Source organism: Pagrus pagrus, assembly GCF_965226575.1.
Source record: "Pagrus pagrus genome assembly, chromosome: 1".
NCBI classification, from domain to species: domain Eukaryota; kingdom Metazoa; phylum Chordata; class Actinopteri; order Spariformes; family Sparidae; genus Pagrus; species Pagrus pagrus.
In genome coordinates this window covers 36,708,617-36,724,845 of record NC_140185.1, presented here as the reverse complement: position 1 = coordinate 36,724,845, position 16,229 = coordinate 36,708,617, and the positions used below count along the sequence as shown (strand labels likewise).

General features: G+C 43.0%; 1 protein-coding gene across 4 annotated transcripts in view; it reads left to right on the top strand.

Moving 5' to 3' along the window:
- The window catches only part of LOC311259259 (SH3 and multiple ankyrin repeat domains protein 2-like), a 210,944-nt gene that overhangs the window by 77,472 nt on the left and 117,243 nt on the right, over nucleotides 1-16,229 (top strand). For all 4 annotated transcript variants that reach the window (XM_084356291.1, XM_084356293.1, XM_084356292.1 and 1 more), the window contains 4 exons: nucleotides 129-280; nucleotides 1,509-1,676; nucleotides 3,989-4,105; nucleotides 9,126-9,203. In XM_084356291.1, coding sequence (XP_084212417.1) covers nucleotides 129-280; nucleotides 1,509-1,676; nucleotides 3,989-4,105; nucleotides 9,126-9,203 — 515 coding nt within the window. The remainder of the gene's footprint in view (nucleotides 1-128; nucleotides 281-1,508; nucleotides 1,677-3,988; nucleotides 4,106-9,125; nucleotides 9,204-16,229) is intronic.

Genomic DNA, 16,229 nt, shown 5'->3' with positions numbered 1-16,229 from the left:
TGAGAAAACAACACTTCTTAAAGCAAACCTGCTGGATATACTTGCTGGGTGTGATTCCTGTTCATCACCTGCTCTCTGACAGATATTAGATTAATGAAATTAAAATCTATTCTCTCTTCTTTCTCCAGAGAGTCCACTGACATTTGCAGCTCACCTGGACAATGTGGTGGAGATCATCAAGGTCCTGAAGAATGGAGGAGCTCACCTGGACTTCAGAGCCAAAGACGGCATGACTGCCCTCCACAAAGCCGCCCGGTCCAAGAACCAGGTCACACTCACGGTAAAGAAACCTGCTCTCATCAGTTCACACCTGCTTACACGTGCATCGCTGGATTTCTTGAAGCTGGAGTCTAAATGCGAGCCTGGCAGCTTCCTGATCATGCTTGGCGATCTTTTTGCAGCATCAGCAGCGTCACGTTTTGATGCATGCAGACCTGTCGCTCAGCAGCACGATGAGATGATGAAGCTGCTGATTGTTCTAGTAAAGTGAAGACTAAAGAAAAGAGGAGGCAAGACTGCCGTCAGCTGTCAGAGCGAGGACAACACAATCAGTTTTACTTTTTAACTTCCATGAATATACAGTTTCGTAGTCGCAGTTCTCTAATCGTTTTAAACTTTTGTCAGCTTTGATATTTTAATCATGTGTGCTTTGTTTCTTGTGACAGAATAAAGCAATTTGTAACATGTTTCAAGAAAAGAACTGAGAAATAACTTTTATTATGATAATGATGATGAATATTATTATACATCTTTCCTGAAAGGAGCACTTTGTAAGATATGGCCAGAAGTTTAAAATATTCAGAAAATGAACTAACATTATCGAGAGAGTGTGAAGAAACAACAGTGTTGACATTATGTTAACGACGTCTCTGTTCTGTGCTGCAGAGATGACTGCTGAAGTTAACATGCTAACCAGCTAGCCCCTAGCCCGTCCTATCTACTGATACCTCTCTGTAGCACAGAGGCGATGGAGGTCTGATAGCACCGTAGTTTCAGCTGAGTCTAATAAGTCAACAAGATAAACTCACAAAATGTCAAGAAAGGACAAACAGATAAATCCAACCGTACACCGTCTAAATTCAACTTTCTCTCCATTTTCCACATAATCATCTTGTTAATTCACCTGTAAATCACCTCTGTAGTGTTTCCTCCTTCTGCAAACTGACCTCCGTCGCTCTGAGAGGCTGAGTTCAGTCCCAGTCTGCTGTCCAGCCGTGTTCACTGGGAGGCTGCTGAGCTGTTACCTGCGTGACTCCCTCAGTGATCTGTCAGTCAGCTAACAGGGCCACTTAGCTCCACTGAGCTACTTGCTAACAGCAGATAGTCGCTATAGCTAAAGAGCGACAGCAAAGAGTTTACTGAACACGTTTAAGGAGGCAGTTTTACCATAACTTTGAAATCTGAGTTGAGAATTTTTCTCAAAAGGCTAAAACTTGATGACCCACCTCGCTTTATAAGTAAACATCCTCAGTATGTTAGTGACTCCACACACACCTGTTGCTCCTCAGACACTGCTGGAGTTGGGAGCCTCCCCGGACTACAAGGACAGCCGTGGTCTGACTCCTCTGTACCACAGCGTGGTGGTGGGAGGGGACCCGGGCTGCTGCGAGCTCCTGCTGAACCACCACGCCTTCGTCTGCTGCCAGGACGAGAACGGCTGGCATGAAGTTCACCAGGTAAACACACACACACACACACACACACATGCACACACACCACCAGACTCACCAGGTGCACACACACGAGCACAGAGGGATTTTTGGCTGTTTGTTGTTTGCAGCAGCTTGTATTGGGAAAGCATTACTAAAGCACACACAGCCTTCGCCGGCTGTGGGCGACTGTCTTGGCAGCTGTTCCCCGTCCACCTAGATAAAGTCGTTTAAGGAGATCCTCCCTGCAGCGGTGACTAACTGTGAGCGTCCCTCACACATGGTTGTGTGTATGTGCGTGTGTTAGTGTGCGTTAAAGCCATCAGCTTTATCAGATTGCTCATATCTCTCTCTCACTGTCAAGTTGTAAAATCTCTCCCTCTTCAGACACGATAACAATCAGCTGTCAGGCAGGACGCTGAGCAGAGAGGCTGCTGTGAGTTCAGAGTTCAGGGTTGTGTTTCTTAATTCATAAAATAAAACCAAACTAATTATTACTGTAAGAATCGTAGAAATGTTGAAATTCATGATATTTATAAGTTTTTGCTGGTTTCTGATGATGCTGCAGATTACAGTCTGAACACACATCAGCATTAAAAATAAATGAGTGGAGCTGAAGAAGTTTGCTGATGAAACAATGAAGATTATTTCACAACAATTTAGTTCATATTTTAATCATTTTTAAATCATATATCGAGCAACACGACTGAGAGTCGCCGCTCTGTGAGGTTCAGTGGCGTTTTGAGCTAAATGCTAATGCTATTCAATTCAATTAAAAAAACTTTATTTGTCCCTGGGGGGCGCTAAAAGAAAAGTCAGGGAGGGGATCAGACTCAGTATTCGATCCAGTCTGTCGACACCGTGAATGTTTTTACAAAATATGATGGAAGTCCATCCAGAAGTCTTTGAGATGTTAGTCTAGACCAAAGTGTTGGACCAGAACGGCGTCGCTCCATCCAGCCGCTTCGTGTTCTTGTTCTAGCGTCTCAAATGTGAAGATTTGATTATTATTATTTTTGAAAAACGAATTAAACTTCAACAATAATTCAAATGTGGTGGACATTTACACATTTTATGGGTTCGGACGATGGGGGCGGGCAAATGGTTCACTAGCGGCAGCTAAGTCTTAACAACGTTGCAATAAAAAGTTTTTTCGTTAAACGGCGCGGCTGTGGCGAATTTCGACAAGTTGCTGGAACTCGACTGTACCTGATTGAATCTTCACCAAATGTCACGTTTTATAAGAGTAAAGGCTTGAAGACGCCCCCGGTGTCCAAAGGGTTTCTAATGGTCACATAAACAGCACGTCACCTCGGAAAACTTAATATTTGAAAGATTCATTGATAATGACAATAATCATTAGTTTCAGTTTCTATATAAACTTTGTTCCACATCTATCAAGTGATTTACTTGGAGGCTGTTGGCAACATGCTGATTTGAGCACGAGCAGCTGATCGGTGAGGGAATAGATTTTTCTCCTCATGCTGTATTGAACTCACACTGAACCCTGACGTCCGCGTACGGTTTTATCTCCACTTGATGGATTTGAAATCATCGTCATCAAGTATTTATAATGATTCACATGTTCAACAGCAAAACTCTGAGTTATTCCACAGTAACTGTCAGAATATCCTGTGACCGAGCCGACCTCAGCCTGATGAGAAGTTCAGCATATAAAAGCTGCGTCCTCTCCAAACTGACTGCTCATATTTCTGGTGTTAATCTGCAGTTTGAACAGAAATGATCTGTTTCTCTCAGAATAAATTAAGCCTCACGCTTAATTATGTAGCACAGCTCCATCGCTCTTGAGATGATTGAATAATAATTTTATTGTAACCTTCTCTGGGTGATAAGCAGCCCTCAGGGTTCCTCTCCTCCCTCCTCAGACCTCTCAGTCTCAGTGTAAATAGGCCATTTCAAAAATAATCTCTTTTCATACTAAACAGCAAACTGTCCTCTGTCAGCACAACCCCGAACATTACAGAGAGAAACGGAAAAAAAATAAATGGGTTCATAAAAGCGATAACTTCCCGCTCAACCTCTGCTCGTAATTGTTTTAATTTACGCTTCCTCTTTGAATCCAGTCATGCACTCGCACACGTCCTGAAGCTTTCCCCCTGCACACGCTCATCTCCTCATCCTGACATCTTCTGATAACTGGGTTCAAACTGAGGCTACAGCTGCTGCTCATCGTGATGTTATCTCCTCTGCAGCACACTGACATCTAGTGTTAGAGGCCTGTTACTGCAACTACTGTCAGTGAAAGTGTAAAGACTGTATTTGACAGTGAACTGTGTGTGTGCGTGTGTGTGTGTGTGTGTGTGTGTGTGTGTGTGCAGGCTTGTCGTCATGGCCACGTGCAGCACCTGGAGCATCTGCTGTTCTACGGAGCAGACATGAGCGCCCAGAACGCCTCGGGAAACACCGCTCTACACATCTGTGCCCTATACAACCAGGTGAGCAGGCGGAGCGCGTGCACGACTTCCTGTACGTGTGTGTTTGTGTGTGTGTAATGTGAATGAGATCATATAACACTGTTGGGTCGACCCGGTGCTATTTTAAGGTTGTTACGCCAGTTCTGTCAATTCTGTCGAAAAATAAGTGGCAGAAATGTGGAGCGACGTGCTGAACTGACCGTGAAGGAAACTATAACACGCACTTCAATAAAGTTTTAAATAATAAAAGTCTCTAAATTCATCATAGTATCAACTTTCAATCTTTTCCTGAGATTTACATTGACCTTTTTTCACATTTCATTTTTTCTCCAGGTGTTTGTATTCTCAAAATGTGTATTTTTTCAAATTGTATTCCCTGACACATGTTTTTAAATATATTTGAATGTTTATGTTGGTTTTGTAATAAATTTGATTATCATCCTTGAGATAAGTTGTTGTACTATAAGGCAGAAGAACGATATACGAACGTTATCTCCTTATTTGATTTTGATCATAAGCCGGGTCAGCCCGTTTCAACAGAGGTTCAGCTGGTAGCACGTTGCAGCCAGGTGTTATTGTCTCAGGCTCAGGTTACGTCAGCTTGGCGTGCTGTTAATGTTCTGAGTTGTGTGCAGCGCTTGTGCAAACTGAGAAAAAAAAAATCATTTATGAGTTAAGATGTACGACGCTCCATCAGTAAACAGTCACACAGTCTAACTATTAATCATAATTAGAGGTAGACGGTGACGTGGCGGGTTGGTTATACTTCAGAGGATTCTCCGAGCGGCAGGAGTCCAGCATTAAGACATCAAACAGATGATAAATAACATGTGAGGAAAATTTAAAATAATTCATCCCAGGGGACAGATGAACAAAGACCCTGCAGGATGTGTACAAACAGAGCAGAACTGAATGAAGTGGAGGCAGCAGCAGCAGCAGCAGCAGCAGCAGCAGCAGCATTCAGATGAGGAGCGTTCAAGGCCGTCCGGTCGGGTCAGTGAGATGTAACGGTTAGCTGTCAGCTGACACACACACACACACACACACACACACACACACACACACACGACTGACAGTGTTCAACAGGTTCAGTTCTGTTGTGTACAACAACATGATTTCTTCTTCAGGTGCAGAGGAATCAAACGGACTCAGGTGTCAGACTCACTGAAGAATTTGTCCTTGTTGGTTTTTGCTCAAACCGACTGGATACAAGTCAAACAAGTCTGACTCAAGATAATACCTCCAGTACATTTACTCTCAAGTACTGTACTTAAATAAGTACAAGTATCTCAAAATTGTACTTGAGTATTTCCATTTTCTGCTACTTCACATTTTGGAGACAAATACTGTAGTTTTTACTCCCTCACATGTTTTTGATAACTAACTGAGCAGGCAGCTGGTGTTACAACAGCAGCAGGTCCGACTCTGTGTCCCTGCGGCTTTTTATTCAGTGAAGAAGAACATCTGAACGTCAGTCTGAGTCTCCCACCCCTTGCTCAGTTGCTAGAGTCAGCTAGCAGAGCTAACTTGTGGCTAACGTTAGCAGGTTGCTTTTTAGGAATATCCTTGAATCCAGGAGGGTTGAGGCAGAGCAGCCAGAGGACATCAGAGGGAAAAATGTGATCCAGTTTCACTAAAATCACTGATAGTTGGTGCTTTTTTATAAAAATATAAGTGTTGTGAAATTCTGTCTTTGTTCATTGTGAACTAATCCCACGTGCCGACTGAAACCTACTGAACTGATCACAGGGACAGTGATGTATCTCATTCTTCTCTGCTCCATCCTTGTCCATTAAAAACACATCAGTGAGTCACACTGTTGCAGCGGGCGACACGTTCCTCCATTTAATACACCAGATGTGTATAAATCCACTGCTGAAAATAGTCCCCATCAAACTCACTTTCTCCTCCTGTTGAGTCGCTGAAAACTCCAGTTAGCAGCTGTTTTTAGGAAACGTCTGACCGAGCAGAGACATGAGAAATCACTGAGACACCAACACACTGTTGGTTTTGGTCTTTTAATGGTTTAATCCTTTAACTGAATGTGTACAGAATAAATGAACCGTTTCAAAGAGCACTTCACTTCAAACCGTCAGTTTGCTCTGGAGCTAAAGGTCAGCAGCAGCCGCTGACCCGTGTTTGTAAGCCGTTCATCGGAGACCATTTAACACGTTGCCCTTGGAGCGAGGCCAGTTCAGCAGAGAACTACAGCCGCGAGTCCAAATCAGCCCACTGGTGTGTTCGAATCAAAGCAAACATTTAGTTCCACTTAAAGAAGATAATTCCTCAAATGACTTTCACACCAGCTTCAGTTTGTTGGTTACGTAGAAAGTTGTAGCTGTGAAATCCTGCGTCTGCATCAGAGCACAAAAAACTAAAGTTGCACTGTGCAGTTTTGGAGAAGAAATTTAAAACTCAGAACTTTAAATATTCTCAGTAATAATGAGGTAATAATACTCAGAAATATGTATTTTCTCCATCAGTGAATAAACAAGCTGTTCTCAGAGGGAAATAAGGTCCCAGGACACTGTTTGAAGCTAGAAAGGTGGCAGGGTCCGCCACATATAAACAAAAAACAACAGTATAAATCATGTTGTCCTTTATTCAGCCATGAAAACAGAGAGTTTGTTGATTTAGTCTGTCAGTGAAGATCTTTCTCTTCTCATTAAAATTATTTTCCCAGAACTTCAGACTGCTCCTTTAATAACAATGACAGCGGCAGACGATGTCGTCTAGCAGATTCACTAGATTCACTTTAGATTCAGTGAAAGATGAAATGCACAGGGCCATCAGTGAGTTTGATTCTGGGGATATTTTCCTGCAACATAATGTTGCAGCAGAGCTTCTAAGGCTGTTTGTGACTGTAGCCGACCTCTTTATGTGAGATAACTGATGTCAGTTGAGAAGCACTGTGTTAGATGGTGTGCTCAAATTAAAAATCAAACGTATTTAGGCTGCAAATTATGATTTTCTGCCAAATGGTCTGTGGCACTGATGGAGTCTCTGTAGTTGTCTTTGCTGCTGTCCTCTTCAACGATCACCAGGAGACTTGATGTTGCTGAATAACAGAATGAAACACCAGAGTTTTCCTCTCATCTGTGCAGAATCTTGTGACACCATATCTTCGTTTCTCTGCTTTATCAATATCCATTTTCCCCAAGCTGCTAACACAGCTGGAGCGTGCAGTGTAGGTCATCAGGGATCTTAAAAACAATAATGCTAGTGTTGAGGAAGAAATCTACTAGTAGCTCTGAGGCGTGGCAACCAGTCACCAGAATAAACGTTAGCTGGGTACGTTTCCACAGATACGTTTGAACTGAACGTTTCTTTATGTTGAATTGTCTCCTTCTGTCTCGTCACAGCGCTGTGTCTATCCTCTGCTGTGGTTTAGCCACAGAAACCACTTGGCCAGTGTTTGGAAAACATTATGGTCTGGCTTAAAAATACCTGTTGTGGTCGCCATGATCACGGATGGAGATGATCCAGCTTCCTTTGAAAAATAGCCGGAAACAGCTGGAAATGTCTCCGTGTGTCCTTGAAAATATCCGGTGGTGTGACTCCAACTGCAGGCGACAGTTTGGCTGTAATAACACCTCCATCATCTCCCCCACCTCCTCATGTGAACGTCAGCTATAAGCATATAATGTGAACGTGATATGAGACGTTTGCTACACATCTGGACGTATCTGTGGTTTGCAGACATGTTAACTGCTGACATTAGATCCTGCAGACTGGGCTGTGCATGGAGGGCTAAGACACATCAGGCTTCTGATGCACAGATATAATCCTTGTTAGTAGCATTGTTCGTTTTTATATTTCATGGGATTAGCTGATGATGATAATGATATAGAATATCCCCCCTCTTATCATTCAAAGCTGAAGTCGGCACTGATGGCTTGAGTGAAACAGAGGAGGTTGAAGTAACCTGGATTATTGTGTTATTAGGTTGTTACACTGTACGTCATAAATATGCATGAGTTCTCACTCCTTCTGGATGGATGGAGTACTCTGAGCAGATTCCAGTGCACAACGTTGCATAAAAACATAGAAAAGTAAAAAAAAAAAAAACTTCTGGCGAGAATATGTGAGAATCCTGCTCAGTCATCTCCTCCATCAGTGATCTGCACTCACCTAACACAACATGAAGCGCACAAGAGAAATCCATTTGGAGATGAAGTTTCCACGGTGTGTCCGAGCAGCAGCGCCCTGGATTATCCTCAGCATCGTGGACATTAGTCCCTCCAGCCTCTCCAGTCACTACATTTCCATTTTTACCCTTTCTTCTTCTCATTATACTCTAAAAGCTAAAATGCCTCTGCTTCAATTCATAGCTCTGATGTGTGCCACACATTTCCACTTAGACGCTTCATTATACAGTAAATGCATCTTCTATAGAAGAAAAAGAAAAAAGAAAACGTCGTGGGATCGCTACGCTCCAGATGGAAACGTCCACGACTAAAAATAAACACACTGATGCGTGTCTTAAAATAAAATGTCTAAATGTCTAATGGCAGGAGTATTTTGTGAAGCCAGCAGCAGTGTACAGATTACGGTTGTGTATCAGTGAATCTGTGTGAGCCGTTTTCCTCAACTCTCAATAGCTTATTGTGGATCTAAAAAAAGTATTTATATTCATGTGTGTGTGCACAGTACATGCGTGGTTGAGCACTTTGTGGGCGATTGTGCAGTAGATTCAAACCCCTCAGCACTCTCCATCTCTCTGTTCTCCTCTCTCTCTCTCTCCTTTCTCTCTTTATCTCTCTCTCCCTCTCGCTCTCACTCCCTCTTTCTCTTTGAGTGGAGGAATAGATCCACACTTAACAGCGAGTGAAGCTCCCGTTCCTCATGTAGGTAGTAGATGTTCTTGTTGGTCAGAGCTGGGATGTTTATGATCAGTTCCTGCTCTGCTGACTTCTTCTTCTCCTCCTGATAATGTCACTGGAAGCTCCACAAAGTAGGAGAATTAAAAGATTTCAGTGTTGTTTTTAGATTTTAGCAAAGCTTTTATCTTAATATTGTTTTTTTTTTTTTATCTCCTCAGGATAACTGTGCCAGAGTGCTGCTTGTTCGTGGAGCCGACAAAGAAGTGAAGAACTACAACAGCCAGAGTCCATTTCAGGTAGAGTGAAAAAAAAACAAAAAAAACACACAAACTCTCTTTGTCACCGCCGCTTTTATGTATAATTGATTATAGAGGATCGATTGCAGCCTTTCAGCGTCGGGAAATATTTTTTTTAGAAGCAACACATTTCCTTCGTCTCATTTGTTACCATGGCAACAGTGCAAAAATGGTCAAGGTCAGTTGTAACCAGGGATCGCAGCTGTCTTTCTGGCCATTATTAGATTTGTTTCACTTAAACAGTATTAAGTGGGGAACCAAAATTGAGCATCAAACCATGACAGAGTTTGCTTAGTCATTTGAGCTGGTCGTCCTTGAGCGGATGTCTTCACACATTTTATAAAAAAAAGTGTGTTTATCCGCTGAACGTCAAGTTTACGTGCAGTTTTGAGTTTGTTCTGAAGGTTTTTATAAAGGAGAGCTTGTAGGAAGAGCACGCAACCCTTCAATTAACTCAACGGAGAATATGAAAAAATAAAAAAGTTCCTGTGACGAGGTTTTTATGTGACGGTAGCAACAATAATTCTGTTATTATCAGTCAATCGAGCATTTCATGTTATTTCAGACCAAAGATCATTAAAAAGGAAGCATAGTTGTTCACTAAAGTTTGAGTGTGCGTGTGTGATAACGAGCTGGTGCTCTGTGTATTTCTGCATGTGGACTTGTGTGTGTTTGTGTTGGTAACGGTTGAAGTGTGTGTGCTTCATCCGAGGGAAAAAACCCCAGCAGCACTGAGAGCTGCCTAGCTGGAATGATTGACTCATAACCTACGCCTGAGTTACAAAAGAGCCTTACTCAGGCGGGCGTTTATGAAAGGCAGTCCCACGGGGTCCTCGACTGTCCTCCACAGCCACTCCAGTGGAGCGCTTCATTAGCTGGAGCGCCTCGTGAAGGGAGCGAGCACGGGCCGAATGCAGATCACATCGTGGTGTTAGTCAGTGTTCGAACGCTCACCTGTGCTGCTCGCTGTGGCCTAGATTCAGCTCGCTGTGCGTATCTGTGTTGATGTTGCTGTGCGTGCAGGGGCGGCTACCCGGGCTCTGGTTCTGGTTTGGGCCTTTGGAGTTGTATGTTCTGCCTGCGTGTGTTTTCCCCGGCTGCTCCCACAGTCCGAAGACATGCAGGTTTATTGCTGACAAAATACCCAGGAGTGTAAGTGTGTGTGTGTATGTTTGTCCCAGTTTGTCAGTGTGTGTGATCCGTGTGAGTGACCGACCCGCCTCTCGCCCACTGCAAACTGGGCCTGGCTCCATGTATCGCTGAAGGATGGATGTTACATGCAGCTTTATTTCTCTCTGCGTGACGCTTCAGTTTCCAGATCCAGGATCAGAAACCTGCTCTGATGGATTATGAATTTGGAAGTAGACACTTAGAAAACAGTCAAGTTTTGACTCTATTAAACATGATGATGATGTTTGATTGGTGACAAATTGTTTTGATCATGTTTGGGACATGATGTTTGTGTGAAACATGAGAAATGTGGTTATATCATGATCATAGCAGTACTAAGGCTCAGATTATTTGCGGTACTGCAGGCATGTCCTCGAGTCCACCCAGCTAATACGTAAAAAGAAAATGCATGCATGTTGTTGCTTCAGGTGCTGGTGGGACATGAAATATGATCCAGGAAGTCCAGTTTCAACATTAAATTATTGAGTTTGCAGCCACCAAAACACCGAACACAGTTATTTTCACAACTTTGTGTCACTTATCATCAATAATTTCATTTTTTTGCGGCAAACTTTGCCAGTTAAACATTAGAAAACAGTGTTCACAGAGCAAAGTCATCAACCAGGAATGTGCATTTGCTCGTATTTGATTGGCCAACGCAACGTATTCCCAGATGACAGTTGAGCATAACTGAGATACTCCAAAAACATGATCATAAACAATTCATGCAGATGTATTTATTCACTGAGTGGAGATGACAAATGCAGATGATTAATTTAAGGCAGCAGGGTCACTGATTGGATCGCTGAGTGTGGAAATGATGTGAATCACGTCCTCGAGGCTTCAGCCACCACATCTCAACCCAACTGAACATCTGTGGGAGATTTGTTTGTGACGACTGTCCGCCACCATCATCCAACTCGAAATGAGCGAATATGTTTTTATAAAGATGCCGTTCGTCCCTTCAGTAGAGCTCAGAGCAGGGCTGCCTGAACTTCTTCCCTTGGAGGGTCAAAACTGAAACCTAATGGTCGGCCAAGGTCCAAAAACAAGACACTGTTGTGTTGTTTTGTTAAGATGCAAAATGGTATCAAATGTCTGACTTCCTGCAAAGCGTCTCTGCCCGCTACTCTCGGATTATGACTTTGATTAAGAATAATTCAAAATTAGGGATCCTACATATATAAATACTACATATTTCTTTGCTAGACAAAAACAGGCGGGCCAAGTTGGATCTTATGGTCGACCAACTTCAGCTTGTGGGCCCATTTTTGGGAACCCTGGTTGGTGAATCTCCACTGAGCGTGTACTGTATATGCAGGATTTTTAAATTAGATGAAGCAGCAGATCATAAACATCATCGGACTACGATCAGAAGACGTTAAAACTTGTTTTTTTAACTTCAACACTCGTCAGATCATCGCGCCTGATGAGGGACAAAAATGTTCAGGAGCATATTCTGGTTTCATCACAGCTGATCGGAGCCAGAACCGATAAATACCTGTGACTGCTGCAGAGTCAGCTGACGCAGGAGTGAATACAGATTATACACGTTCACATTCAAGACAAGCAGATGTTTGTGTTTGTGTGAAAGTCTAAAGCTGTTCACACCTCAGAGACACTTCATGCTGGTATATCTCAATATGGTAAATGTATACAGTGCAGAAACATGTCTTTATGTCTTTATGCTCACCTGGACACCAGAATTGTGCATAACAAAATATACACGACAATTTTCATAGATTTACAAACAAGCCGAATGTTTTTCATCAGTTTCTGACAGGAACAGAATTACTGACTAATGGGAGCGCTCGGCAGCCAACATTTTGTTCTAGCTTCTCGACAAACATACAGGCAGAAATCTGTTGTAAAAGAGACAAACAGCAGTTCTGGTGCTGACAGAAGCCTCGACAGCAGAACAACAAGCAGCCACTAGACATGCTGTGGACTCTCACTTGTTTTCGAGTGGAGAAACTCGCTCTCTTGCTCTTACTATCTTTATCACTGTTGCACTCTCCACCTACACAAGGAGCCAAGAGCTGAATCCAACAAGTTTATGCCTGTTCTCTGAGCGGCCGGCGTTCTTGGAAATCAGCACTGAAGCCGAGGTAGATGAAGGGAAAAAGGATAAATGCATCAAAGACAAACGAATTACAACATTAAACTATGCTGCCTGATGATTGCAATTAATCTGACAAAGGGTCGGACGGAGCATTCACCTCCTGCTCTCACAGCCTCGACTCCTCTGGGTTCAGGCTTTTCCACCAGATGTGGAACCTGCTGCGGGTGGTTTGCTCCTATTCAGTATACAAGTCAATTAAACTAAACAACCAGCATTAATTCCTGCATCAAATAACTCTGCAGCAGTCGTGGTTTATAAGCTCCGATCAGCGCTGATGGAAACACAACACCTGGGTGGACACGCTAATTATCGCCCCTTTTCAGGTGCAATGCTACGTGTTGAAGTTCAGGACGTTGGTGCTTCAAGCAGCACTCAGACATCAGAGCTCAGTTGGTGTTGAGTCTGAAAAGGAAGTATGAAATAAAATATATTTTAAAGTAAACACCAGAACATTGTCACCTCCATGCTGCTTTCTGCTGTTCCCTGTTCGTGATGTCAGACGTGGCCTAAAGGCGAACTCATCCACTGACGATGAGAAAGGAGTCAGTTTCCTAGTTTTTCCATCTTTGAAACTCCTTCATATCTGCACTGATTATGGTGTAAAAATGGTTCAGTTGAGGTCCAACACTGGTGCTGGTGATCAGATCTGGCCCACAGTTGCATGGGGTCGAGTTCAGGTCTCTTTCAGACCAAACAGGGAAGACTCTTTCTTCATGGAGCTGCTTGCTGCACAGGAACACTCTCATGTTGAACAAGAAAGTGACACAAAATACAAACTGCAGCTATAAAGTTTGAAGAACTAAACTATTTTTCAAAAATATGACTGTATGTTACATTAAGATGTTCTTCTTCCAAACCAAGAAAAACAAGTCCAAACCAAAAGCTGTGTGGGCAGAAGTTTCCACATACAAGGACTCAAAGACTCACATACTGAAGTATCAAAGTTCAGTTTCTACTGAGTGATAATCCTCCTGGCCAATTATCACATTCCACATTCTGCACTTTTCTGATTATCAGAATCAGTTGGGTTTCTTTTTTTAAAATCTAAATTGCCAATAAGATAAATTAACACAGCATCAATGTTGCTGTTTGCTGGCAGCAGTCTCACCGGACCTTTGTGATATGTTCTTGCAGTTTGGTTACGTTTACGCTACGTCAGGTTCGATAGTTACGTAACTATTGTAACTTCAGTTACAAACGTACCAACGTACGTACAGGGCTGAAAAATGTGCCGCTTCGCTCTGATGCAGCAGCAATCTGAAAAGTAACTAGTAACTAAAGTTTTAAACTAAAAGTAGTAGAGTAAAAGTACAATATTTGGCTCCAAAATGAAGTGGAATGGAAGTTTAAAGTAGGAGAAAAAGTAGAGTACTCAGAAGAAGTACTCAGAGTACCTCAGCAGTGTATTTTAATAAACATATGTAGCGACAGTCCATCAGTGATGTTTTGCTGTTTCCTCTAAGCCAGTGCTGCAGGTGTGTGTGTGTGTGTGTGTGTGTGTGTGTGTGTGTGTGTGTGTGTGTGTGTGTGTGTGTGTGTGTGTGTGTGTGTGTGTGTGTGTGTGTGTGTGCGCTGTAGTGGGTGATTACGTTCTCTCATTCAGGTTTTCCTAACGAGGAATCTCCTTTTTATACATTCACATGGCTCTTTAATTATTCGTGCCTGTGTTTTTACCCACACGCGTCTCTCGGCGTGCTCGTGGACGCGGCGGGGGGAAACACCATCGTTTGGATCCAATCTAACAACTGGAAAGTGCAAATGCTAATAAACAGCTGAGTGAGACACGCGTTCGCTGTGCTGCTGCGTGTGCGCTTAATTAGGACACTGTGTGGGTGTGTGGCCATGCCATTTGATAATATCATGTGTCAGTTCAGTGTGTGTGTGTGTGTGTGTGTGTGTGTGTGTGTGTGGGTACCACAGCTTAGCCTGGTAGCCATTGTTGCGTTCAACAAAAGGAAAAGAACTGGAAAGCACAGAAACTCCCATCATCCTCTCTGAGAGCCTGGTTCTCGAGACAGAGGGCTTTCAAAGAGATAAAAATTCATTTTCTTTATTAAATAATCTCCCTCCAACAATTGGTTACTTCCTCTGCACTTCCTCGAAACTCTCCGTGGCTCCTCTTCTCTCGTCGAACGGCATTTTCATATCTCCAATCTAACCTCCGTGCTCCTCTAAGCTTTTCATCCTCTCCACCAAACTTGCCTTTACCTTTCTTCCCTTCGCTCCATTTTCAACTCCGTGTTTCTTTATATCTCGTCTGCACTTTCTTCTATAACATCCTTCTAATCTAATGACTCTCCGCGCTCCTCATTATATTCATTGTCTATATTCCACTTCCTTCCTGCGCCTTTATCTCCTGCTCTCCACACAGTCTCTCGTTCCATCCATCGCCCTTGGCACATACTCCAAGTCAGACATTATTTCCCCTCCCCTGCCTCTTTCTGTCTTATTATTCAGAGTCACGTGCAGCAAATTACAGCCACCAGTGACAAGTCATGTAGTACAGTATGCCAACGTGTTGTCAAATGTGCACGTCGGATTATTCCAGAGCTTCGTGCCATCAGGACGGTTCTGCCAAAAGACGAGCAGACATTTTGTCATGTCACTTTTGTCAGTGTATAAATAGTTCTGTAACGCTAACAGAGTCAATTTTAACCTGCTTAAACCCCCAATGAACAGCTGAGAGTGGGTGCCATAGCAACAATTGCTGAGGACAGAAGCCCAAGAGATGCTAGCAGGGAGACCCACTCCCCATCCCCCCGTTCCCACTCCGACACTGGGAATTATGAGCAGCAGCAGAACCTGAAGATAACAGAAAGTGACTCAGTGGAGATTAAAATGTCTTCAGTATGTTAGATGTTGAAACTAATATGTCGTAAAATGTGTTCCACGCAAATTTAGCTTCACTCCTTAAAGCTGCTCTGATTAATATTCACATATTTACAGTAAAACAGAGGTCGCTCATGATGACACACCCACAGAGACACAGTCCCCCGCAGCTGTACAGAGCATTTTAGCATCTTTCAGCTCATTGTTTTGGTTTTATAGCGACTTAACCTCCATATATACTTATAAACCTTGTCACGATGCTGCGCTTCTGCTCTGGTTAGGTTTAGGCACAGACACCACTTGGTTAGGGTTAGAAAACATCATGGTTTGGATTCGGTCGCCACAATCATGGATGGAGATGGTCCCACTTCCTGTTAAAAGTAGTTTTGTCACCACAAAAACAGCTGGAAATATCCACAGGTGTCCTTAAAGATATCCAGCTCGTGGTCGGCCGTTTGGCGGCCTTGTTGGCCGTAATAACTCCACCTTCTGATGTGAAAGTCAGCTAAAAAGCATTTAATGTGAGCGTGATATACCAGGTTTGGTACAAATGTCAACCATGGAAGTGTCTGTGGTTTGCAGAAATGTTGACTAACATTATATCCTGGAGACGGGGCTGAGAGTTTAGCTGGTGAAGGATTCGGTGGAGACCAAAAACAGATGACGGAGAGTGAATATCAGACTTTAAATGAATGCTAATGCTGCTCTGTGTCTGCTGGATGTGTAAATTAAATTACAAAACATTATCTAATGTCACAGAAATATTCCTTTTAGTTATTTGTTAAACAACAGAAAGCTGATGTCTGACTCATTTAGTAATTTATTATGTCCCCAAGGCTTATGTTGGATATGGGAGAGGGTCTCAGCCCGTCTTTTAATTCTTCCAGATGAGTATCGGCTCATAT